This window comes from Microtus ochrogaster, chromosome 18 (assembly GCF_000317375.1).
Source record: "Microtus ochrogaster isolate Prairie Vole_2 chromosome 18, MicOch1.0, whole genome shotgun sequence".
Lineage (NCBI taxonomy): Eukaryota > Metazoa > Chordata > Mammalia > Rodentia > Cricetidae > Microtus > Microtus ochrogaster.
The window spans coordinates 60,370,571-60,398,525 of record NC_022020.1 but is presented as its reverse complement, the minus strand read 5'-3'; the positions used below and the strand labels follow the sequence as shown (position 1 = coordinate 60,398,525).

Below are 27,955 nucleotides of genomic sequence, written 5' to 3'. Positions count from 1 at the left end.
GCTTTATATTAACCAACTTTAACTTATATAACAAAGTACCACAAATTGAATGGCTTAATATTACTCTCAAAGGTGCCAGTAGGGCCATGCTCTCTCACAGGTTTCAGGTCATACTTCTACTGTAGGGACATACCTCATGTTGTTCACCCATTCAAAATGTGGTAGACATCTGGGTTGTTTCCATTTGTGAAATGAAATATATAATGTTTACAACACAAACATTCTTGCGAGTTTTACGTGGACCTGTTTAAATTCTCTTGGGTATAGATCTAGGAGTGAAATGATGGGACTACGTAGTAATCTTATATTTAATTTTTGAAGAAAAACCAACTTTCCTAAAATAGTTACAATTTACATTATCAGCAATATATAAGTGCTCCACTTTTTCCACAACCTCACTAATAAGGAACAGTCATATTCTTAATACAGATATCTACAAGTATGAAATACTGATTCACTTGTGATGTATGATATTCAATTTTATATGGTACCCACTTTCAATGCCATGGTAACGGCTACGAAAGATAATGTCACTGAAGCATACTGAGCAAGGATACATATTTGAAAATCCAAGTATCATATACATTAACATATGTAAATTGCTATTTTCAATCATCATTAGATTATCATCTATCTTTTTATCTAACACTCTTACAGTCAGACATAAATACTGGCTACAACAGAGGCAACTTTCTTGGGCATCTAACAGATGGAAGGAGTCAAACAACAAAATTGATAGAAAGTTCTCTCCCCTTCCCCCAACATTATTTAAAAATAATTTAGATAGGCTAGAGAAGGCGGCTTATGCCTATAATTCAACCACTCAAAGGTTATGGCAGGTCGATCTGAGTTAGAGGGCAGCCTGGATCACACAGTAAATTTCAGGCCAGTTTGGATTACTAACTGTGGTGGTTTGAGTAAGATTTGGTCCCCCCATTGGCTCAAACATTTGCCTCCTAGTCACCAGGGAGTGGCATTATTTTCAAAGGATTAAAAGAATTAGGAGGTGTGGCCTTGTTGGAGGAAATATGTCACTGGACACTCTCCATCTATGGATGGGGATGAAGCTCTCAGCACCTGCCAGTGTGCAGCCATGCTTCCTGCCATGATGCTTATGAACTAAAATTATAAAATAGTTATGGATGCACCCAACTAAATGCTTTCTTTCCTAAGAGTTGCCTAAAAGATGGTCAGAGTCTCTCCACAGCAACAAAACTGTGACTAAGATAAAACTAATCCTTAAAATGAGACAAGCTGAATAATAAATCAAGCTAGACAATAACATCAAAGCATTTTCAAAGGTACCCTACTTGGTTTCCCTGGGCTTTAGTGTTTATTACTTGACAAACAGCTTAAAGTTTTAGAGTATGTAATATTCACTACTATATGCTAAAACTTCCCCAACACTGGACATAATAGTTAATTATCAGAAATTAATCAAATTTAGATCAGGAACAAAGTACTTTGTGTAAAAAAATTACTATTAATTCAGAACTCGCTATTAAATTAAAGAAGCACATTAAAGCTGGTCTCCTTCTTCTGTTCTCACATCATTCTTAAAGGCAGGTGACTAAGATGACATGGTCTATTATGAAAGGTGTTTATTCATGGGGTGACTGAAACTTTGAAAGCAGTGTAGAATACATGGGGGAGGACACTGAGTACTTTGTCCGGTAAGAGAAACATCTACCAACTGTGGAGTGGTACAATTCATTTTTTTGACAACACCGAGTACCCATTTGGCAGCTCAGATATACTGTCAAGATAGGTGAGGTTCACTTTTTGATTACATATTCCAACTCTCTAAGTGTCAGCAAACACTGCTCCTGAACCAACAGTTTGCTTTCTCACCCTGGGATGGGTAGCTACTGCGTGGGCATGCACGTTCCATGCTCCTACTCTGTGGTTCTAAGGGTCAAATCTGAGCAGTCATGACAGCAAACACCTTTAGCCACTCAGCCAACTTACTAGGTCCCAGAATCAAGTTTTATTTTCAAAAATTCTTGATTTGTGGTTAGCTGAATCTAGTGATATGCTCTGAGATCACAGAAAGTCAACTCAATGACCAATTACTGAAAAGCTCATATTTACCTGTGTCCATACTTTGGTTCAACTGTTGATCACTTGTTTCTCCATCTTCACTGATATATCCAGGTGGTGGCGTTTCTACAACAAATCAAATATAGTTGATTTGATTTCAGCTTTTTCTCCCAGTTACCATATGCAAGCAATGAGAAAACCCAAAAAAAGGATGTATATGTGTGTGTACACACACACGAAACATCATCAAAAGCAAACTTAGATACTACTCTCTATGTGTATACATATACATCATTATATAATCTGTATCTTGTAGATGAATCCCTAAAGCAGATCTGTAACAAAACCCAGTTTTTCTGGCATATTTTCTTACACATTATTTAACATCTGGCTCATGTGTATGTATTCTGAAATAGTCAAGAGCTTAACTACAAAGATACCTCGCAGTAGGATTCAAAGACATTAGTATTCTCGCTCTTTTAAACTAGTGGACACCATGTACAGGCACGGACAATCACTTGGGAGAAGACTGATGTACACACAGCTGGGATTTCAAAATACAGTACCTGTACTGAGCAGGTTACAGTAGCCTGACTCAGGATTGACCTACCTGAATCCACCACCCCTGCTTAGATTTCTAACTGCCTGAAGCAGAAACAACGTAAAGTACTTGCTGAAAATATTAGGATTCTAACACCATTTCCAACACATTTTTGGAATAAAATGTTTACATTCAGGAGGCAACTATAAAACTTAGTAAATTTCAAAGATAATAAAAACATGCATACAATTTTATCATTTCTGATTTTAATGGCAGAAGTCCAAAAAATTTCAACAGTGTATCATTTTCAATTTTTAACAATAACTCAAAATAATGCAGACACACAACAGAAAAAAGATTCTGACATTATTCAAGGAGGCAAAGGCAGGAGGATCCCTGTAAGTTCAAGGCAAATCTGGTCTACACAGTAAGAGTCAACTTGTCTTTAAAACAAACTGCCTCCCTCATTCTCATTTAGAAGTCAGTATGGCAAAAAAAAAAAAAGTATCTTCATAGATCCAAATAAAAAAAAATACACACTATTTTAAATATCAAATGTAAGAAAATTTAAAAAGTTGAGATCCGACAGTCTCAATACTGGTGTTTCAAAGGTCTAAGACGCAAAAACTCAACTTTAAGACACTTTATCTCATTCTATTACCATCCTCCATTATTATTTATTTATAAACCGATAAGTTATCAGCATTAAAATAATGATAAAAGTTCTTTTGAGGGACTGGAGCAATGGCTCAGAATTTGAGAGCAGGTATTATTCTTGCAAAGAACCTGAACTCAGTTCCAGCACCAGGTCAGGTGACTCAACTCTAGGGAAGCCAACACCCCCTTCTGAATTCTGTGGGTATCTGCACTGACATGCAAATAGACATACATATTACATATACTTTAAATTAATAAAAATAAAATTGTATTTTATTTATATTTATTCAAATCTAATCATTTGTTCAAATATTATATTGAAAATAAAAATTTTAAAAAGAAACAAAAGTAAATTCTTCCGTTTTGCTGTCAATGGGAGCAGGAAAGCCTGAGTGTCCAGAAAAACTGGTGCATTTCCCTTCTAATTTGCTACTTTATAAAACACTAACATTTAAATAGTTAAAAGAATAAAGGGGGAAAAAAGCCTAAACCTCTAACATTAAACAAGAAAGCATTCTGAATAACATTGCAAGTAATTCGCTGGTGTGTGTCTCAGAAGACTGCGATACGCACATATTTTAATTTGTCTGCCTTATGAAGTAACAACAGTTGCCACGTGAAAGACTTAAACGCTTCACTTCGTGTCACACATACAATCCCACTCCACTTCTAGCCAGTGTATAAAAAATACTCAATTCTCCCAAAAAGGAAATGTTTCAGTTTATGATTCTTCTCTTCCCTCACCTTACTCCTCTTCTTTGCTAATGTCACAAAAAGTTTCTATATACTAGCACCTGGGGGCTAAAAGCAGGTTGGCAAAGGACAGAGAAGCCCTTAAAATGTACTCTTTTGAAATAAATCAATACTTAAATGAGCTATTAAAACCAATAAAACTCATTTTTCCCTAATAATTTAAAAATTATCTTCAATGGACAAATACCATTTTTATAATGCCAAATAAAAGTCTTTGATTCCCTGCATATTTCTTATTGCATAAAATAAAAGCTGGAATGGGATAAAAAAAAATTAAGAAAAAGATGAGGGAAGAGAAGAGGCAGGTAGGCAGGGAATAAAAGACATAAAAACTTCAGAACACAAATAGTTCCTGATCAGTTTCTGCAAACAAAGAATAAGTGTCTTTTTTCTAGTAAACTATAAAAACTATAAAGTTGGTACTGAATCGTGAAATATTACTGGGTCACATAAAACAAGAGATAAGAGCAGAATCTGAGCTTCAGCAAAATAGCTCAGCAGGTACAGTGTCTGCCACACAGGCCTGGCAACCTCATCAATGTCCCGCATTCAAGCAAAGGTGGAAAGGACAACTGAATCCAGTTGTCCCCCTCCTTTCACCCCACATACTCCACAGTTTTTGCCAAAGAATTTGAGAACCACGTTGCTGAATTCACTTATTTTTTTCAGAATTACCTTAGGCCCAGAAGAAATATAACCAAGCCCTTTATTTTCCTCAATGTGTTGCTATCTATAAAACTAAAATATTGCACTACTAAGTGTTTATTCGCAATAAGCATCAGCAAATTCCCCATGGGAAATGACTGCTTAGAGATGCGTGGTTATGTCTGTTCCAGGGACATAGTATGATCACGCTCTGGACTCCTCTCTACTTCAGCAGCTATGACAAACTTACTAGGATCTTTTTCTTACTCCTCAGAGTATTTTGTTTAAAGTCACTGGAAAGAAAAGGAAATTAAAAGTAAACCTTTTATCGAGATAAACCGTTTAATGTGTTGGGCGTAGACCCTGCACAAAACCATCCCCACAAATCAGACTTCTCCATCCAGAGCCAAGAACATTTTGAAAATTAAACCACATTACTAACACTTGGCATTTGTTACAAGATTGCTATTTACCTAAGTTTTAAGAGATTTTCAAGCCAAAAATACCTGGGATGTAATTACTCTGTGGCTCAATTCCTGCTGGGAAATTAGTGTTTTCTGGAATGGAGTGGGTATAATCATCCAGAGGCGGCAGTTCTGTCAGGATCTCTGTGTGCCGAGGCACTAATACTGGAGGCAAAACTGCAGGAGTTAAAGGAATCAGAGTTAGTGGCAAGTGTGCTAAGGGGGGGGGTCGTCTTTACTCAAGGTTCTCACAGACAGAAGGCAGCAGCTTCACTTTTCAAAGTCTTGGCTCACCTGTCTGGTATTATGACACCTAGAACCTGACAAATTTCATCATGGAGCTGACTTATGGAACTCACCATTTAAGTTCCCAAACTAAGGCTTATTTTTTACTTTGGGGAACTATCTGGCCCTGTTAATATTGCATTACCATAAGAATTTATAAAATTCCACTAGAAATGGTGAGTGAAAAGTCATCACTAAAGTCATATGTAAAAATTTTTCTAAGACTCTAGGATTTTTTTTTTTAGCTCGCTAAATCCAAAGTCCTAAATAAACTTCACTCGATTACTTCTCTAAAAATGCTATCACTCTGAAAGCAGTCAGAGTGGAATGTTGAAGGTAGGTACCAGAGAGACGCATGGACCACTTTCAGCAGACAGCAAGTCTGTGACATTTCCTCAATACACACCTGCCTGCCCAATAGAGTACATCCCCAGGAAGTGGACACGCCCCCTTTTCCATGAAGTTTAAAAAATAAGAAAGCATTTAAAACTTCCACCAAATAATATACTCAAGAGAGTGTATTACTACTTTACATTAAAATTTCCCGGAGGCACAAGGAATATTAGCGTTTAATCAGTCTTTTAATTTAAAACCAGGAAAACAAAACCAAAAACCACCTGGCTTTCCTACCTGGTGTCTCAACTCTCTGGTAGTGGTAAGGATTTACGCACACTTCATCCTTTTTCAGATTAAAAGCATATTCGCAGTTTTCAATTGCCTTGAGCTCATGATGGCTGTGAAGGTCCGGCCAGCGCCATAACCGGCAATATATAACATGTGGCAGCCCTTTCCGATGCGAAACCTGAAGACGGCCATCAAGAGACCTATTCGGAAGCAAGGGGAAAGAGGAAGGCATTTTTAGAAGGAGAGACGAGATGTCATCAAAAGGGATGAATTAATACACTAAGAGCACAATGAAGGAAACCACAGCCACTGAGTTAGCTTTAGTGATATTCAGGAAGAACAGTGCACTCAGGCTTGGATCTGATCAAGCAAGCAGCGGCACTAGCACCTGTCTCCTATCAGTGTCATATAACAACTCACATGCCAACGGAAGGCTAACTTCGTCGGCAGGTGGTCTACAAAGTGTTGTGTGGTTATACTTGAAAATTTCATGTCTATTTTTAATAAGCTAAATCCTCAAAGGCATTAATTCTGAAGCAACTGGTTGTCAAAAAAAGGAAGTAGTATGAAAATGGTGGTAAATATCAACAATGATGTGACAGTAACTTACTGGGACTAACGTTATTCAAGTGTGACTTTTAATATCTGAGGCTTATTTATGAAGCTCACACAGAAATGCGGATGGTGATGAACGTGAGATGAAATGGACAAATACCAATGGGCTTACAAGAGAATGAAGGATTAAAAAAAAGATGACAGAAAAACAAGTTAGCCTACTGTTAACTGTGATGTAAGCGTTCATCAGATACTAGTATAACAATGAGATTAACAAGAAATTTAGAAAAAACTAGAATCTACTTAAAAATTAGGCCAATAACAAATCTGTCTAATCTTGGACTACAGTTGAGTATAGAACTATAAAAAGGGCTTATTCTTTATGGGACACAATCATTGAAAGATTCAAAACTAAAATTGCATTGACCAAAACATCAGTTGAAACATTTAATATATTTTAAATACTGGCAAGCAGATAATTTACATGCTATGCCTTCTTTACAATAAGTTAACATCCTAGGCAAAAGTTACGCTACGCAACCCCATCAAGGTCTTCCAAAGCACACCCTCCCACCAGGTCTCTAGGGTTCAGAGAGGGCAGAATATTCACCTGGTTTGTTCAGAGAAGCTGTAAAGGCCTGTTGTATCCCACTGATCTACCGTATTTGGTGTACTCAGTCCCCAAATTTCAGAGCAAGTGCTGTGCATAAATTGAAAAACAAAAAGTTGATGTGAACATGGAAGCATGGTTATTCAAAGTACCATGATGCAAAGCATGGAGAATGTACAGAACACTTCCTTCACCCAGAAGATATACATGGCTTCACCCACCATGGGTCACTGCTGGCCACTATATTTTCTATATGAAGGAAGCCAATAAATGGAACATGTGACTCCAAATAAGTTATGATTATGTTTTTATATGAGAACACCAATGCTCACTAACCTAATGCAATCATACCTATAACATCCTTTCTAACTTCCTCTACTCAAAGACTTCATCCTATATCATCAACCCCACTAACAAGGCTTCAGTTCATTACTCAGTTTTAAAAAAAACAGCAACAGTAACAAACCCACTTCAATTAAAAATAGCTGTCAACTGGTGCTTTTAATATAGAAACAGTCCCACTGAAAATAAATACTTATCATTGAGTGTGGTAGCACACACCTGCATTCCCAGCACTTGGAGGATAAAGGTGAGAGGAAGAGGAATTCAACGCCTGTCTAGGCTACTCAGTAAATTCAAGGCCAGCCTGATCTATGAGATCCTGTCTCAAAAACAAATACGTAAAATAAACCAAGCAGACACACCCAGGACTAAAATGCCCCAGTTATCCATCTGTACTCCAGTCTCACTGAAAGCTGTAACTGTTCTCTTGCCGTCGTCTATAAAGGGCACCGAAGATCACTAAAGTCACTCCATACAACACATCTTAAAGTTTCTTTTCGCATCTTTCCAGAGTATAGGCAAGTCAAAATCACTATTACTACTTCATCTCAAAGTAACTACTGGCCTGTGGGCAAAGGGAAGAACTGAAAGAACTGAAATGGAACTTTCAGAATGGAGTTTTGGTGGCCTTATCTTTCAGCTATGGAGCTATACTCTTTAAATTAGTCAAATATATTTTTTGAAATTCAATTCCACTTCACACATGCTACCAAAATCAACAAAATTTAAGAAAAAGGGAACATTTCTAATAACCTTGAAGAATAAATGACTGATTAAATTTTTCATTTTCTCACCATTAGTTAGAGAACTGGATCAACGAAGGGCAGTGGGAAAGCACAGGCTCTCCTGAGGCTAGGGACAATCTGAGGAGTGGCTCTCGACCTTCCTCAATACAATTCCTCGTTGCAGTGACCTCCCCAACCATAAAATTATTATGTTGCTACATTGTAACTGGAATTTTGCTACTGTTATGAATCATAATGTAAATATCTGTGTTTTCTGATGGTCTGAGGTGACCCTTATGAAAGGGTCTTTTGACCCCCCCCAGGGGTCATGACCCACAGGTTGAGAACCACTGATCTAGACTGACCCAGGGCCCCCTTAAAACAGCTATTCAGTTGCAGGACACCCCTGATTTAGAGTGCAAAGTAACTAGAACTGAACAGTTGCTGGGAAAGGGGAGAAAGAGAGGGACAGAAGGACAGAAAGGAAAAGGGGAAATACTTAGAAATTTTCCTGTATTGCCCTGGTATGTTTTAGACAGCCTCACTTTTTTTTAACAGTACAAACATCACCATACTACGAATGGGAAAAAAGTCAAGAAATGAAATAATAATATAGATCTTCCTCTTGTGATTTTGAACTGAAATGAATAGTATACAGCTGATTAAAGGAAAATAACGGCATAACTGAGGCTGTTCTGTCATCACATTAGAAGAACATTTCACTCAAGTTCCTCTGAGAACAACAGGACCACCATAATCTAGGGCACAAAGCACTTAAACTGTGTTCTATTGGGCGTGAAATAAAGCAAATAAAGAGCAACGGGTAAGAACATAAATGGACAGTCTCATGACACAGACCTTAGTCTACTTCAGCCCGACCCCGGTCATGCCCCCATGGGGATCCTGTCTCTCACCTTCTCCGTTCCCTCAAACTGAAAAGCTTATTTAAAAACATAAATGCTGGCTAGCAAAATGCTTGCTTGCTTGCTTCTTTCATATGTAGTTCAAGCTGGCCTGAAACACACAAACGTGCTTCAGCCTCCCAAGGGCTGGGATTATGGTTGTACATCACCACACCCAGCCAAACACTCTAAAACGGATCCACTGTGTAATGTATAAAGCAACTAAAGTATGTGTAGTTATTAAAGACACAACTTTAATATAACTAAACACAAAGGCAGATAAAGGAAAATTCATAGATTTATGATCCAGACAAGATTCTCCAAGCATAACACAGTAAGAGCCACCAGAAGGTTGAGGAGACTGATCCTACATCACAAATCCTCCTCAGCTCAAATGGACACAGGCGCAGAGCAGACTCCACTTCCAGCAAAAGTCAGGAGCTTCAATTAGGTAATTTTCCTCAAACCACAGTTTTAACCAACCAAATATAAAAGGCATTTAAAAACAAAGTAGAAAGACCGGAAGATGCAAACTGAAAGGTGTCAACTTGCAGGTAAGGAATGCTGCACTGGATGAGAGCTGCATTCCCAAGACTTTGTACTTGAGGGAAACCCCCAGTCTCAGTAACTCAGGATAACCAGAACTCACATATAAAACTGCAGCTTAACAATAAGTAAATAAAGGAGCCACTGGGGAGGGATCTTCAAACTATGACCTATGCATGAATCCTTGACTGACACACATGGACAAATCCACAGCGGTTGAGGAAACCAGTACTTGGAAAAGCACAAAGAACTGATAATGCAATGGTTGCCAACAGTAGAGGAAAGTCTAGATTTTTGAAGCTACTAAATACCTGCTAAAACAAAACCCAACTCTTCAGAGGGTAGGACAACAGTATAATGCTGTTTCACAGAACCACCACACAACTAACAGTCACACAAACAGAAACAGATCGGATGTGAGCTTTAGAGTAATTATTACAAATATGCTCATGAAATTAATGAACAGAACAGGATCTCAAAAAATGTAAACTACAGAAATGAATCAAACAAATGCTAAAGCTGAAAATTACCAACTCCAAAATAAAGAACCCAATGGCCAAAAAATAAATTAATGAACATATACGTTAGTACAAATTACCTAACCAAGCATAGTAGAATAAAAAATTCAAAAAAAGAAGTCTTAACAATGTGTACAATTACATAACAAGGGTAGACACAAACTGAAATAAATTAAAGTCTAGAGAGAAAATGGTTGAAACATTTCCAAGTCTTAAAATATTTTCAACTTAAAAAAACAAAACAAACAAGCAAAACACCTGAACTTAAACACCCAAGAGGCCTAGTGAACACCAAGTAATTTAAACTAACTACCCAACAAGTTACGGCAGGCCACACTTTCTTCTCTTAGAACCCTTCTGGTACAAATCCTTTTCAACTTTCTGAGCTCCTCTCAAAGACCCTCAGGCAGGAATTCCTGAGGGTTCACACCCCAACTCCAGAAGAAGTCACCTGAGTAGGCGTCAAGTTAGCACTTAGAGGAACCTCTCTGAACTGACATCCAGCGGCCCTTCTATTCCCTATCTCCACATCTTTGGCTTTGCCTGCATCTTTACTTTTTTTCCTTTAATGCTCAGTCATCTCTACAGAAGTCAAACTGAAATCACATCTTCCCTCCCTGTAGAAACTACAAAATAAGACCCATTCTTGCTGCCTTTAAAGTCTTGTCTATTCTGGCAGCCGCCAGAGCAGAACAATCCATTACAGAGGCAGAAAAACAAAGTCTGAAGAAACAAAGAAAGTTGGAAGACAATGGAACATCTTTACAGAACTGAGAGAAAAGAACTCCTAACCCATTAGTCCACAAACAAGCAAAGTGGCCTTTGCAAAAGAAGTCAAGACACAAATATATACTGTGGAACAGAAACTTAATCAACTTGCTTCTAACAGACTCTGCAGGAAATAAATACTAAAGTTCAGGATAAAGGAAAATTACAACAAAAGAAAACCTAAAATTACGAAAAAAATTAAAAGAGCTGAAAATGTTAATAGTTAAAGATAAAAGATGGTATTATTTTCGCACAATGTCTAAGAAATGGAGGGGATCAAAAAAACTTTGCAACTGAAAGAATACATAGATAGATGTAAGTTCCAGGGAATCAGACACCATCTTCTCAACTCTTTGGGCATACACACAGTACACACACATACATGCAGGCAAACAGTCATACACATAAAACAGAATCATCCCTTTTTTGAAATAATATATTTGTCATCCCAAGAAACCCTCCATGCAGCCATTTGCAAAGCTCCCACCAAGTATTGCCCAGGTATTTGCACTCTCTCCTAGGTTACCCAGGAAAGTGTAACTTTAGCTCTTTTCTTTCAGATTCTGGCCAAAGCCTGATCTTGCTTTCCTGTGATTCCTAGGGCTTTCACTTTCTCTGAGGCCCCTGCTTCTTCCACTTTCTTGTGGTTGCTTTGCCAAAACCCATTGTTTTCTTTGGTTTATAGGGAACAGCTTCTCTCTTCCTGACAATTGCCAGGAGTTTTCCTGTTCTTGTCTTCTCTGAAATTGTAACAAAACTGTCCTTGAGCTTCTTTCCAAGTATATCTTCCAGTCCTCTTACTGACAAGTCTTAGAATCCAAGAGGTAGCCCCAAATTCCCTAGTAACGATAAGATATAAGACTATTATCAAACATAAAAACACAAAACACTAACGACCCTGAAAGTATCTAAAGTTGGTTTTAAGATAAATATGGGTTGGGGATACATCAGAGACAGAGTGTTGGTCTAGCCTGTGGGAGGCCACAATTCTACTCCTAGTAGGTACCATAGGAAGAAAGGGAGTAACAAAATAAAGGAAGCAAAGCCCGACAAAAAATAAGAAACCAACACCAGAACAAGCTCAGTAATTCTTTAAATAGATAGGACACAGAGACACAGATACACAGACAGACACACACACACACACACACACACCCCTACCCATCTGTAAGTCACAGAAGATCTGTACATCGTTAACAAATTCTCAGGCATACATAAAGTATTAAAAAAAAACCACCACATGCTGGGGCCATTAAAAAAAAATCAAAAATTTTAGAATAAACAATATGGAACTAAATAACCTCTAAGTGAAAGAAAAATTAACAAAATACACTTTACAATATTTTAAATGATAATGATACCACAGAATGAGAATGTTTGGGGAAGTGGGTAGACAGTTAAAAGAAGCTATAAAGACACATTTACATCGGAAAACACATTCAAATAAGCTATTTTGAATCAGGGTTGGTGGTGCAGGCTTGTATAATACCAGTTACTTACCAGGCTGAGGCAGGAGGCTCCCTGGTTAAATGCCTGCCTTGGCAATTTTGTGAGAAGTAAAAGGCACCTAGGGACACCGATTAGTGGCAGAAGTGTTGGCCCTGAGGGAAGGAGGGAGGGAGGCTGGCCTAGGTTCAATCCCCAATATTAAAACAGGAAGGTCCTGGGTTCAGTTCCCACTCATATTAAAAAAAATCAAATTGGTGTTTTAAATTTTTATAGAAAACTATGTGTGACTAATCAGCATTGCACTGGAGGCTCTAATTAGTACAACAAAAAAATTAAAAATGCAAACTACAGGAAAAGGTAAAATATTAACTGTTTTCTTGGGACTAATGCCTTAACTTTATATAGAAATCCTAGGACGACTATGACAAACCTCTACAATACACTGGTGAACTGAGCAATGTTGTAAGATATACAAGCAAATGATAAAATCTACTGTATTCCCATTATTTCGGTAACAAGTCTAAAATGTAAAATATTTAAAAAGATTCATCAAGATATATAAAGCTTAAGTAACAACTAAAAAATATTGAGACATTTAAAACACACTGTATTCATAGGTGGAATGATCCCATATCAAGATGTTTCATTTTAACATGGTCTGTATCTTTCTAATCTACTAGAGTCGTTATTTTTACAAAACTTTTTGTGACACTGCAGTTATGAAACTAATCCAAAGTGTATGAAAATGCAAAGAATTCAAATGCGAAGTTTGCATGCTATGCGTCTATCTGTGTGTTTTTAGGGCCCCCACGTGCTAAGGGACTCGACTAGTGAACTAGGGAAGTACTCTATCATGCAGCCACACCCCTCACCAGTGTAACAGATTCTGAATATACTAATGAATCTCAGAAATACTCTGCTGATGGAAAGAAGCTCAACATTTAAGGCTAGATACTGAATTGATTCCATTTACATGAATACACTGAACTGACAAAGTCAATTCAAACCAACATTGCTTAGGGACAGAACCATTGGGAAAGAACTGTCCAGGTAACTGACAGGCCCTATATGACACATTGGTGCCTTCATTGATCAAACCTAATTTGTCTGAACACCCAATCAATACATGTGCTTGATATACAAAAATTTTGTGAGGTTAACAAAGTGAAAGTCAGAAATAGTGGCCCAAGCCTACAATTTTAGCATTTGAGAGACTGAGACAGGATCTAGATCCAGTTCAAGCCAGGCTGGGCTATATAGTTAAGACCTATTCTCAAAAACAGCAACAGCAATATACCCTTACACTCAATTACATTTCTATGCATTGAAACAATCTTAGTGGAAATGAACAAGAAACAGCTCTGTGGTACTCAATGTGGAACACAGAACCTGCTGTACGAGAACAAAGGATCTGCAAAGACTGTAGATAGCAAAAGGAAGGTCTGAAAAAGACAAGCAATATGAAATAAAGTGTCCTAAAGAAACAGGTTTTTTTGTTATTGTCCTGTCTGCTTTGTAGTACTGGGAGGCTAACAAATTTTATTTTCTCAAACAATGACACCAATACCCCAAACACATCAACTCTACATTTCTTAGTTTATTTGACTGCCTAACTTCAGGACATTGTAAAACAGCTTAGCTACTGAAAATTATACCAAAAGAAAATGGTCTAATAACTTCTGACTAAATTTAACAGTTTACTAATACAATTTATGAAGAATATCATATGTATGTGAAATACGATATAACAGACCATAGAACATCTACAATGATCTCTTTGCATTACTATAAAGACAGATGAGCAAGCACACTTGTGTTTGCATCTTATTCAAAGCCCCATAGTTCTTTGTATAGAACAGTTTCTCTAGGGTAGATTATCACATATGGATTATATAGCTTTTTTGCTTCTATATTCACCCTGAAGAAAACGGGCATGGAAAGGAAAAATGAAACATCTATTAAAACCCTAAGGGCACAAATATGATAACCATATTCGTCAGCATACAGACATACTAGTTATCACTGTACTCATGAAATTATTTAGCAGTAAAGTTGGAAGAAATCCTTATCAACTTTCCCTACTAATCACACTCACAGGAATTACTGCAACTAACATACTTAAGTTTTTTTTTTGGCCTGCCTAATGGTTCAGCAGCGAAAGAAAGCACTTGCCACAAAAGCCTAACAACCTAAGGTCAACCCAAAGCCACATATCTAAAAGCCAGATGTAGGGTGTCCAGTACGTGATCCCAGCACCCTGAAGTGAGAGGAGAGGTAGAGATAGGCAGGTCAGTGAGCTTGGAGAATGCAGTATGGCAGAGCAACAGCAGTTCCTGTCTCAGCCAGATGGAAGGAAAGAACCAACTCCTAGAAGCTGTCTGACACTCACACCAAGGCACCTGTGCTCATATACCAAATCCTCCCTACACAAAAATTTTCTTCATCTAAAATAACAATAAGCTCACATTTGAAGCTCAATTTAAAATCTAACATGTAATTTGTAAGCTGTATAGAACACATATTTTATAAAATAACATTTTGTACTTCATTTCAAATACCCATGAACATGTTTGTGTTAACATACTTTTACATGAAATACATGTATATCTGTGCATATACATTCTACTGAACAATAAAAAGCAGCAGTGAGAACTCAGTTCAAGAAAGCACTCACTCACTGGGCCGCCAGTACAAACTTGCTTTACCAGCACAAAAATTGATCACAGGTTTCAGGCTACCCTGGATTACATTTGAGTTTGAGGCCTGCCTAGGCTACATAGCAAATTCAAAGCAAGCTTGAGTTATACAGTAAGGGCCTATAGCTCATCTGTAACTTGGCTTTTCTGGCACGTGTAAGTATCTTGGGTGTAATTTCCAGTACTACAGAAGGAAACACCAACCATGAGTGCTTATGCCTTGTATCCAATACTCAGGAAATACAGTAAGGTAGATCTCTTACTAAGGTTGGGGGACACTTGGAAATATGGAAATGGGGGCGGGGGAAGAAAAAAAAAAGCACTAACTTTGGGCAAAAAAAAACCATACTGCTCAAACCCAACAAATCTTTAAACTAGTTTTTCTATTCATACTATTTGTATGATTTACAACTATAACGAAACAACCACTGTTTGAGCATTTTGTTTTTTATAACGTTGTCTAAAGAGAATGTCTCCTCTGCAAATCAAAGTGGGTAAGAATATAGGATACCCCATTTAAAAATGAAAGCAGATTGAAAATTGAACAAAATTAAATTGGTCAATCAATTAGAGAAGGGCCTCAACAAAACAAGCTTCACCCAAGACTCTAGCTCTTGATGAGTAATATACTCATTTAATATGGATTTGTAGGAAAGAAATCTGTAACTAAGAAGCCATAATTACTTTTAGTGATGACTAAACTTTCATTTTTAAGTATTTCCAAATTTGTATTTTAGATAAACAGAGGAGTCAACGATGATCATAATAACAAAGGAAACAAAGTAGAAAACAACTGAATACTCTACCTGCCACCAACCTGCACAAATGGACAAGACATCTACCTCTAGAGAGTGTGTGTGCATGAAGAGAGCCTTGGGAGCTGGGCTCCAGGAGCTACGCACCTGTATGAAACCTACTGATAACGAGGACACCCAGATGTCTGTCCTCTCTTCGTGGTTTGTTGTTGTTTGTAACAGGGCATCTCAGACACTACCTGATCTGGCCAAGAGCTTCTAGAAATTCTGCTATTTCACCTCCCAGCTCCCAATAGGGATACACTGGGGTGGCAGACTGCACTGCTGCTACACTGGTGTTTATGTGGGCGCTGGGATCTGAACTCAGGTTGACCCACTAGCCATCTTCCCATGCACATCCACTGTATTTTTATGACAGTTTCTCTCTCGCTGGTCTGGAACTCACCTATCTCTGTTCACCTGACTAGGTTCTGGGATGGCACTCAAATCCCTGAGCTTACCTGTGCCCTCCTTCCAGTCCTCTCCATGGACTTTCCTTGTTCCTTCTATCATACCAAGAAAGGAGCTTTGGAGCTCTTGTCTTAATATATTAGCAAAGGAAACAGGTGAACACGAGTGAGTTCTCACTGACGAAAAAGAAATAAATTCCATTAAAATATAAAATTCTACCTTCTAACTCAAGAAACTACAATATAGACCAGGCACAAGTTCTAGGACAGCCAGGGCAGCCAGGTCTTGGCCCAGCATGGCACCGAATGACTTTAACTCTAAGTTCTGAGATTTGGCTTTAAGGATTTCTAGGGGAGTGGAGGACATAGCTTAGCTGGTAGATAGCCTCCCTACTATGTACGAAGCCCTAGGTTCAATTTGAGTGAGAGGTGGCACATGTCTACAAGTCCACACTTGGTGGAGAAAGGAGGATCAGGAATTCAGTCCCATTCTCTCAACACAGTAAGTACAAGGCTACTTGCATCACCAAAAAACAAAAAAACAAAAAACAAAAAAAAACCACCCTATCTCTTAAAAGGTCTCTTGAAATTCTTGATTCTTCCTTCAGTTTGTCAGGCGCAGATTACTTCCCTTTTATAACCTCACTTTATCACCAACGGTTCCTTCTTGGTGGCCTTGTACCTGGGGAAAGGCCCTGTGAAGGATCTAGGTCCACTCAGTAACTAAGAACCCTCCTTGCTCTGCTTGCACCCCACAAACTCTCCTCCTGAGATGATGAACTGGTTGTCTTCCCTCTCCTTCATCTCTACTCTAAGTAACGAGGTTAAAGTATTGCCTAAAGCTCAGAGAGTATTTCCTCTGCTTTTTATAAAAAATACCATCAAAATTGGCATCTTGACACTCTCTCCCCCTTCCTTTCTTCCTCCCTCCCACCTCCTTTTAGAATGTAAGCACCTCAAGGACTTGGTAAGATTTTCTCGATATTCTAATGTGCCTAGCACACTGTCAAAACTCAATACTGAGAGATAAAAAACATATGGTAGACATTTCACATCAATATATACCACATCAACACATTAACTATGCTTTATTGGTTCACTTGCAAAATTTATACTGTATAGCACAAACCTTAATGTTTTTTTTTAGTTTTATAAAATACATAAATTGTGTCATTTTTAACTGTCTAAAAACCATCCCTCATGACCCTTTCTCAGTTAACTGTTTTACCCCTCTATTCCCTACTGTCAGGGTAACTGCTAAACTCTCTTTCTCACCTTAGAGTCTTCCTGAATGCCATAGAAATGGAATTATATACTGTACACTTCTGGGGTTCAACCTGACTCATTCAACACAATGGTCCTAAAATTTATTTATGTTAATGCAGGGCACAATTCTTCCTATGTGTCTGCTGAGCTTTCTATCCCCTGAACAGAACAGTTTCTTTAGTCACTGTTTTCTGATCAATACATACCCAACCTGTCAGCAGGCTGTAACTGTCAGGACAAAAGCTATGGAACACATACATCCACTGTGGACAGTTTCCGACTGGTGTTGGGAACTACCTAGAGTTCCTGTGATATAACCAGATGCATGCTTGACTTACTGAAAATGGACAACTCTTCTTTCTGAGTGGATGTACTTCCTCCCTCATTACCTGAGCGCTCCAGGGACAGTCAATTTAATTATTCTGGTGACTGTACACTGACTATTTCCTTACGGTGTCAGTTCTAGTTTTCTAGTGACACTGCATTTCCCTGTCCCCAGCTGGTCCTTTGTATCTTTTGTGACATATCTCAATCTGTCCCTTTAAAACCTGAGCTGCCCATCTCTCTCACTACTGAATTATAGAGTTCCTTACAAACTCTGCGTCTAATCCTCTTTCTAAATATGCCTCACATATTTTTCTCTCTCTGGCCTATTCTTCTAAAAACTCTTCTGGGGAGCAGCTTTTAACACCAACACAACTGGGTGTAACTTTCTCTTGACGTTAGTGCCCTTTAAAGAGAGAGCCTATTCACCCCCAAGCCACAAATATAAAATGTAGTGACTCCCTAATGTGTTTCCCTAAACCCATGTTATGGTTTTAACTCCTGGGTGAGAAGCATGATTTACCTAGAATTTTCTGAGACAGTGGAACAGAGGGTCAAGCTCTTCCTTCCATACAGATACCCACTGTTCCAGAGCTCGAGGAAACCCTGTCTCCAAAAACCAAATAAGTAATCAACAAACAAATAATCTATTTAATCTTCAGCAGGAGGCTGTAAGTCTGCTTGCCTCACACACGACACCATTTAAAAATATGTGGGGCTCCCCTGTGTAGTTCATTCTTTACTGGGAGTCTGGTCTCCATTTTCAGGGCTGTGTGTGCCCAGTGTGCCTTGTGGTACTTTAGGTCAGACATAGTGGGTTCTGCACTTTGTGTGAATAAAAGCAAAATCTACGATATCATTCATTTTCTCTTCTTCCCACTGGCAAATGTGATCTAAATTTTGTTTGTGTCTCTATCACCTTATGCTACTTCAGCTCACACAGCTTGCCATGTGACACAGTGTCAGTCTAAAAGGAAGACAGACCTGACCATGCTAGATAACATCGGATTCTTCTTCCTTCCTTTCTTTGATTTCTCTTGGCAAAGCTTTGAAATGTCATGGAGAGATCTTAGCTCTTATATCCTTTAGGCAGACTGCATTCCTAAGTATTTTAATGAATTGTTTTCTTATCATCACACTTCCATTTGTTTGAGCTAGTATTTGTAAAATATTACTGGCTTCAGGTAGACAATGCATCTGTGAAGGACAGCCATGCCGCGCTGAATTTACTCATTTGCTTTTCTCTGCACAGAAAGGAAGGTGATCCACTCCTTTACCTTTGTTTTCTAGACTTTCCATTACTCACTGAACTCATACTTCCTCCACTGAAATAATGAACCAAAACACAGGAATAAGTGCTTTTGTCTAGTTGCTGATCTTAAAGTCTTCTATAATTAAATGTATGCCATCTCTCTCTCTCTCTTTTTTTTTTTTTTTTTTTTTTGGTTTTTCGAGACAGGGTTTCTCTGTGGTTTTGGAGCCTGTCCTGGAACTAGCTCTCGTAGACCAGGCTGGTTTCGAACTCACAGGGATCCGGCTGCCTCTGCCTCCCGAGTGCTGGGATTAAAGGCGTGCGCCACCACCGCCCGGCTGCCATCTCTTTTCTTAAATGTCCTTAATGAGGTAAGAGACTCCAATCTGCTGGGCGTATAAATGGACTATGAGTTTTGCTAAGATGTGTTTGATCTTAACCTTCAGGTTTCTCTGCTGTCAATTCAGTGAATTACAATAATTAAATATTGGAAGTTACATACCTATATCACAGTTAGCATAATATACATTATACTCAATTATGAAGTAATTTCCTTTTATTGAACATCACTTGAGTTCATGCCAACAATTTTTATCTATGTTTCTAACAAATACTAACCTCTAACTTTTAGAGACATCCTTGTCAAGTCATGGTCAATGCCTGTGCCCTTCTTTGGTTTGGCACAGCCCTTTCTTAGATACAGACAGACCCAAAGGGGAAACTTAAGATATAGACGGACCCAAAAGGGAAATGCTCCCGATATCTTTTTCTGCACCTATAAGTGGTGTCACAATGCAACTTGAGATATTTCTACATGTTCCCTGTCTTTAAAAACTACCACAGACGTACAACATCCTTGGCCATTGAAACAACTTAGTATCAAGTCTAAAAATGGTTTGTGGGACTATCTCAAGCCACTTGAAAATTATGAACTTTTTACTTAAAAATACAGCCAATGCTGAAAAGAGTACAGACTTTAATAATACAGCATATGGGCTTTCTAATTTTATTTTCCCATATAGTCTTTAACAATTCAAAAAATAGTATCGCAAATGAAGAAAAATCCTAATAAAAATACATCACTTTAATCTTTCAAATTAGATGCAGAAAAACCTGGAATATACACCAGACATAAGACAGGGATGACTAATAAAAAATGGAATCTTGTAAAAGTCAAGGCATAGATTTCTGCAATTCTTTAATTTGGTTGTAAAGAAATGCTTGTAAGGGCCTAAGAAATGGATCAGTGGGTATAGCAGCTTGTAGTCAACCCAGATGACCTGAGTTCAAACTCTGGGACCCACATACTTATGTAAGTTGTTTTCTGACTTCTACATACCTACTCCTCTACAAATAAATGGTTTTTAAATGTCTTTATAATGTAACAACAAATACTCAAAATTTAGCATACCACCAAATGGAAACCAACTCCCACTTATAAAGCAAGGGCTTTCACATGCCAAGATTAACTGTTCAGGGAATGTGCAGACTGCCCTCTATTTATCCCTAAGATGCACCTGTCAGAAGCCACAACACAAGCAACAGGGAAAAATCTTTTCATTTATTTACTTGAGACAATGTCTCACTATGTGGCTGGCCCAGATTCACTATCACTATGTAAACCATGTTGGTTCCAACTCAGAGATTCACCTGCCTCTGCAGTTCTGGGATTAAAGACATGAAGCATGCCTGGTGTGAGAAAACTAAGTTAACTTTTTCATTATAAACTTTTGCTTAGTATCTATCTTCCTCTACCTAAATGAAAATAATTTTCCATTAACACCCTTCCCTATCCCCTATCACCCTAGCAAAGTTAAGAGAAACTATATCCTCTGAAATACAGGCAAGAGCCTAAAAGGTAGTTTTAAAAGGAAAAGGCCAAGATGACTGATGCTAGTGTCTCCAAACGTGCTTCAGGTCCCATTTCAGCATCTACTGATCAGTTATCCAGGAGTTTCCAAAGCGTACTTCCTATAACATATCTGGTAACAACCCCAAAGCAGTGTTCTTGAGAACAAAGCCTACACCAAAGCTGAAAACGCAGCTCAGCTGGTGAAGTGCTTGCCACTCCAGCATGGCAGACTTGAGTTTAGACACAGTGCCTGGGAACAAGTTAGGTACAGCAGCAGATGCCCGGAATCCCAGTGCTGGAAAGGCAGATAGGTCATCTTGCTACTCGATGACTGGCCAAGTCTTCCTGAATCAGCGGGCTACAATTCAGAGAGCTCTACTTCAGTGACTTCTGTCCACTGTCACTCCTGTCCTCCACATACCCAAAAACACGGGTGTACATATTGTATGTACATGTATACATGCACACACAATGGCAGAATGATAATAAAAGGAAATCCCAATTAAAAATGGCTACAATAAAATATTTTCTGAAAATAAAGTGTCTTACAAATGCTTGTAATGTCCCTCCAACCTCATGTTTGTGTCCATCCACCAACATGGAACTCAGTTCCAAAGGAAGACACACAACACATGGAATATGCTGGCCTTGGTGAAAGCCCTCCTCCCACTGTCCAGTGCTAACATGTCAAACTGTATTCCTTAAAGCTATCACAAGGTTTCCTGTCATGTCCAGACACTTATAAATGGCAAATACTTTTAGGAATTAAAATTTCTGCCTGATCTAAATCAAAATCTTGTACAACATTTAACTATACTCCATCTTCCCTGGACTGTCCAGGTGTCACTTCTACAGCCTGCCGAGTGCAGGATTAACAAGGGTTCTGATTTGACAAGAAGGTGAGGCCTTGCACAAGTCCAACACCCTAATGCTGATTCTCTTCCCTCTACATTCGGTCAGGAGCTAACTTCTCAGGCCATTATGCCTAGATCATGCAGACCCAGCATTGGGTTCTCTTCCTTTCAACATAACTTTCACTACCTTGCTATCTATTCAGTCCCTGGCATAACATCTGCATCTTTGGCCCATCATACCCAAAAAGGCAGGCCACTCTAATCATGAACTTTCTTTACGAAAATGCTATAAAGAACAGCTCTGGATGGTGGCGCACGCCTTTAATCCCAGCACTCGGGAGGCAGAGGCAGGCGGATCTCTGTGAGTTCGAGACCAGCCTGGTCTATAGAGCTAGTTCCAGGACAGGCTCCAAAGCCACAGAGAAACCCTGTCTCGAAAAAGCAAAAAAAAAAAAAAAAAAAAAGAACAGCTCTGGCTGGCTTCTCACTTTTTAAGCTTCTCTAAGAAGTCAGGTACTAATCTATGCATCTCTCAAACCTCAGCAGACACCAAACAAACTGAGAAATCATTCTGAAGACCTCCAGTTTGAAGACCAGAAGAAATACTACCACAGATCCTACTCTCTTCAATCAAGTTCTATTTTACATAGTCTACAAGGGAGTGATAGGTTTAAGTATAATAATGCTTAAGCTATCAAGATGGCTCAATGGGTAAAGGGGAGCTTGCTGCCAAGTCCAATGACCTAAGTTTAACACCTAGGTTCCCACATGGTTAAAGAAAAGAACCAATTCCTTCAAACTGCCCTCTGACCATCACTCCTGTGCCATGACATGATGTGCATACCCATGCACACAAAGACACAAACACACACACACTCTAAGACTGAAAAGTGTGTGTGCATGTTTAACAATACTTGTCTCAGGAAACCCTCTGTGCAAGTCATACAGGAATGCTGTGACACTTCAACTGTGAACATCGGTTATAATCCACTGTTTTTAAATCTGTGGTCTGACTTCCATCTTAATAGTGTTAGTCCTGCCAGCAGGTTGGACAGAAGCAGGACACAGCTGGTCAATGTTGCAGCTCTGTTCAGTATTCCTTTTCTAAGAAAAACAAAAAAGAAAAATATCTTGTTCAGAGACAATGGAGAACACGTGGAGTAATGGAATCCAAAATGAGCTAAAACTGTGAAGGGAGAAAGCTCTGGAAGTGAATTGAACATCTGTCCATGTCTCCCCACAGGGTTCACTGTAGGTTCTAGGCACAGGTTGAGGGCCAGCCCTAGTCTGGGGGGACAACCCTCCTCAAGAAAAGAATGCAGTACAGTTTTTGACATTCACAAGTCTCTCCCTTCAAAATGTTCAGCGGTTTTTAAGGCTGATGACAAAGAACTAAACTCAGAGTAGAAAGATACAAAAATAAATTTGCTAGATTTTGAGGGATTAGATGACAGTCTATCGGGTTTGTATCAAAATCCCAGGAAAGCACTGTTTGTAGATGAGGTGTAAGGCAACACAGACCTACATCCAATTAAAATGCAACCAGACCTAATGCATTTCGATTAGCCTCTCTCACCATCTACCTTACACTGGTAGATTACTTTCATGAAATTAACATTTGCACCAATTACAATTTCTTCTGTCTTTGAATGTTTTTATGCTATGTGATGGAAATACAATCAAATTTACATGACATTTGAAGAGGTAGAAAAATGTGAGTAATAATCTAAACAACAATCAGGCAGTATTAGTAGACAAATAAAATGTTCCAGATATTAAGTGCTGGAAAACACTTTAATGTAATTATAAGTATATCATGAAAAAGATAAAATGGACAGTTTTTATACTCCATATAAAAAAGTAAAACCAAGGATCATTTGAAAAACTTATTATACATATTTAACTATAGACTGGTACGATCTACCACAAATACAAAAATAAAATCAGTAACTAATAGGCGTGTCAAAAGGAAAAAAAAAAAAACCTAAAACTTCAAAAGGAGTGAAAGGAAAAAAGAATGCCAAGACTTGCAATAGTAGAGACATTTAATTTTAGCCCAAGTACAGAGAAGATTTAAAGTAACATAAGATAACCTAAGTGTCTCCACTACACTTTCCACAGGTGCTGTGCTTACCTGTCTCGTCAGGGCCGACTACACAAGCCTCTTAAGTACTCTACTACAGACCAGAGGAGAAAATAGGAACCAGAACTCCTAAAGACTGTCCCGAATGATGATGACCTGCCCAGAATGCAGTCAGCCATACAGGAAAAGTGTGTGAAAACTGAAATAGCTCCAGTTAAAATTGGAAACAGATTAAGGATAGTAAGCAAACAAAATGGTTGTCAGTACTATTTTAGCTAGAATGAGTTTCTCCCTGAAGTCAACACAATACATTATGGTACAAGAAAGATCTTTGCTTTCTTGCCTCACATGTTACAAACTAATATTATAGGAGCTGTTTAATCTGAGCATAATTTGCTAATTTTTACAAAAGACCAAAGGTCCTAAGGCTGGTGTGTTTTCTCTAATGAAGTGATGATAAAAATAAAATAAATTCTGTGTGAGCTGGGGCAATGGCTCAGTGTGCAAAAACAACTTGTTGCAAGAACATGAGAGTCTCAGTTTAAATTCCCAGAACCCAAAATTCAGACATAATATGAGCACCTCTAATTCCAGAGCTCCTAAGGGCAGGTGGGAGGCAAAGACAGTTCCCTGAAAACTTGTGACCCAGCTAGCCCGATACACACAACAGGAAAACACGAAAACCTTGTCTCAAATACGGTGGACAGTGAGAATGCCACCTGACACTGTTCTCTAGCAGCCACATGAATGCTGTGTCATGTGTGCATGTGTGTACACACATACAAAAGCACGATTAAAACAACTTTCATGACTGAATGTATTAGATATACAAACGGGCTTTGAATGTGTTATAACAGGAGACCCCTTGAAAACCTTAAAAACCATAATGTCGGCATCTGAAAACCATTAAGAGTCTCATAAGTGCCTTTCAAAGCATTTTATAGGATGCTTAACCACAACCCAAGCACTTTCACAATTTATAAACAGAGCATATAAAAACTGTAATTGCATGCTAAGGCTGATAAAAAGTATCATTACTTATAACCTCAAAGTTCTACTATTGAATTTATAGTCACTGATCTCATTGGTTTTACAAATAAACTATATATTTGAATTAACTAAATTTTACATAATACAATGTTGCCTTAACAAAACCTTTTCTATGCAGGATGGGTAATACAATTAAATGTCTACAATTAATGCACATCCATCTGAAAAACATAAAAGGAAAGTGAAGATGTGGAGTATGTGTTTGTTTCAAATAGATTCTACTGGGGCTGGAGAGATGGCTCAGAGGTTAAGAGCATTGCCTGCTCTTCCAAAGGTCCTGAGTTCAATTCCCAGCAACCACATGGTGGCTCACAGCCATCTGTAATGAGACCTGGCACCCTCTTCTGGCCTGCAGGCATACACACAGACAGAATATTGTATATATAATAAATAAATAAATATTTAACAACAACAACAAAAATACCAAATAGACTCTACTCATGGCCAAGGCTTGTATCTTATAACTCTCTCTGGGCAGAAACAGGACATATTCACATACCACCACCTTTCCCACACGAGGAAGCAGTAAAGTCAAAGCCACATCCACTTTGTTAGGATCCAGTCTCAGTACTGGGTAAGCTAACTCAAAACCAGACAATCAAAGAGCTCACCCATTAGTGCTCCACCAAGAACCACACTTAACCTGCACAATGCATAAATGGGAGGGAGAATTAGCCTCTTCTGAAGTACACACCCATGTTTAGGAATAAAAGAATACTACAGTTTGGGTTTCAAATAACTTCCAAGTATCCTCATTTACCCAGACATGTAAAAGCATATGAATGTGACACCAGAAAAGAAGTTGACAATCTGAACAAATTCTTTTCATTACTCTGATGTTTAAAAGTTTAGAAGATGCAAAAGAAAAACCAAGTATCAATGATCACACTAGAAACTTATTGTCCTGAAGGAACACCAGCCTAAAAAGCAGTATGACCTTTACTGAGGGTAGCTGGGTGAAAGAGAAGACCTGTGACACTTTTTCCAACAGTATATTCTAGGCTGACCTTCAACCACATGCACATACTGCTTCCATGTTTCTAAGTAAACAGTTCTGGAGGCAGGACATATGTATCAGGTTTTTTTTGGTGAAAATCATTGCCAAGAACATGAGGAATCTCTGACTGTCTCTTTAGTTATTACCTGATCTCTGGGTTCCCACACATGTACGCATAATGGCTATGGCCATCTTAGGTCCATAACTTGTTCTTTTATAACTCCATTCCCATCAGAGGTTTTGATTTATTTTATTATAGCTAAAAATACTAAACGGTTTTTAGTTTCTTCCCTGACTCAATTCCCATTATGATTTTATGACTGAGTTTTCTCCCTTTCCCTGCTCTTAAAAACGCAGAGACAGGAGGATTTCCTGCAACTGTGTTGGTTGGCCCAGGTTGGTCCAGTTCCACATAAATTGCTCTGCGCCATCTGTTCCACTGCCCAGCATAGTAAGAAAGCTGACTAGTGCTGCTATCTTTCCAGCTTCTAACTCTCTGAGGCAGCTGGAGGTGGGGGAGTAGGAGAACAGAAAGCCAGGGCTGTTCTGGGCAATTTTAATCCCACTCTGTATTAGTGGGGCAAAGGGCAAAAAGGGGGAAACTGCTCCAAGTCAACAAAACAAGTATTTTAGCTGTAAACACTTGCTATATTGTAAGCCAGTATGTTCTCCACCAAGTGACCTTGTAATTTTAGGCTTGTAAAGTCTTAAGGTATTTATTGTATTAACAACTTAGTTGCATTTGAAAGTGAATAAGGTTAAATACATTTTGTATCACGTTTGAGATAGCTGTTTGAACTGGCCTTACATCACCCACAACACTCATGACCTCAGGTAGCCGAAATTACCTTTCCCATGCTCACTTCCCATCTTTTACACTACGTAACTGAGGTGACTGAATTTCAATTAAAACTTACTGTTTAAGGATATTTAGTAGTTAAGCAATGACTAATAGGCCAGGTGGAGGTGGGAGACAGAGAACACTAAGAGTGGGGGATGTAGTCAGGAGCAGAATACTTGCCTAACGTGTAGTAGGCCTCTATTCAATCCTTAGCACCACTAGAAAAACAAAACTGTAAGATAACAAAATTAAGCTGCCTTCTGGGTCTTCTGAATTTAGATTTCAACAATTCCATCCTTCCGAGTCACACTCAAGTGCAGTCTGATGTCCCTGCACAGCATGCTGTGGGTTCCTGTTAACTTCAGAATCAGCTACACTATCACTAGACCCTCAGTTTATGCTCTAAGGATATCTTCTCACTGGGAATGAGAAATCCTTCACCAGTCCCTTGTCCCCAACTTCTACCATCTCCATTCCAGTGCTACTCCTGTTGAAACCGGTTTCTCCTGATTAATTTCTACTCTCCACCACAGAGACTCCCTGGGACAAAGCTTCCCAGGGCTTCCTTTGGATGGATGTCCCTGGGCGTGTTTCTTTCCTAATAAGTACTATCCCTGCAGAATTACATAAGTTTACCTCCTTCACCAACAAGCAAGCAATTCAACAGCAAATCCAGCACATATGAGCAGTGGACACTTAAATTATTTACAAACTAAATGCTACCAACCACAGAATGAAAACTTAACAAGCAAAACTTGACTTAATCTTAGCCAATTTGCTGTGAGTCCTGTGATGTCCACTTCAAACACAGGCCTTTTGAGACCCAGCATAGCCGTGTCAGTCCAATTCTGCTCGCCCTGCACTGGACTGTCACGGCATTACAGCTCATCTGCACATTCCCACACGCCCATGCACACACCTGCACCCGCCCACAGCACCACCACCTCTTCTCCCCTCAGCATTTCTCTGTTGGCCAGGATAACTCAGTAAGATACACTTTTTAAAAATCATTTTTAAAGGGAGCTGGAGAGATGGCTCAGTGGTTAAGAGCATTGCCTGCTCTTCCAAAGGTCCTGAGTTCAATTCCCAGCAACCACATGGTGGCTCACAAC

At 38.7% G+C, this 27,955-nt stretch overlaps 1 protein-coding gene across 2 annotated transcripts in view; it reads right to left on the bottom strand.

Moving 5' to 3' along the window:
* Smad2 (SMAD family member 2) overlaps positions 1-27,955 on the bottom strand; it is a 41,893-nt gene that overhangs the window by 12,351 nt on the left and 1,587 nt on the right. The window contains exons 2-5 of one of the 2 annotated variants that reach the window (XM_005356277.3): positions 7,175-7,264; positions 6,016-6,209; positions 5,143-5,277; positions 2,092-2,166 (exon numbers count right to left, since the gene is read on the bottom strand). In XM_005356277.3, coding sequence (XP_005356334.1) covers positions 2,092-2,166; positions 5,143-5,277; positions 6,016-6,209; positions 7,175-7,264 — 494 coding nt within the window. The remainder of the gene's footprint in view (positions 1-2,091; positions 2,167-5,142; positions 5,278-6,015; positions 6,210-7,174; positions 7,265-27,955) is intronic. The other variant, XM_005356278.3, reaches the window with a different exon arrangement.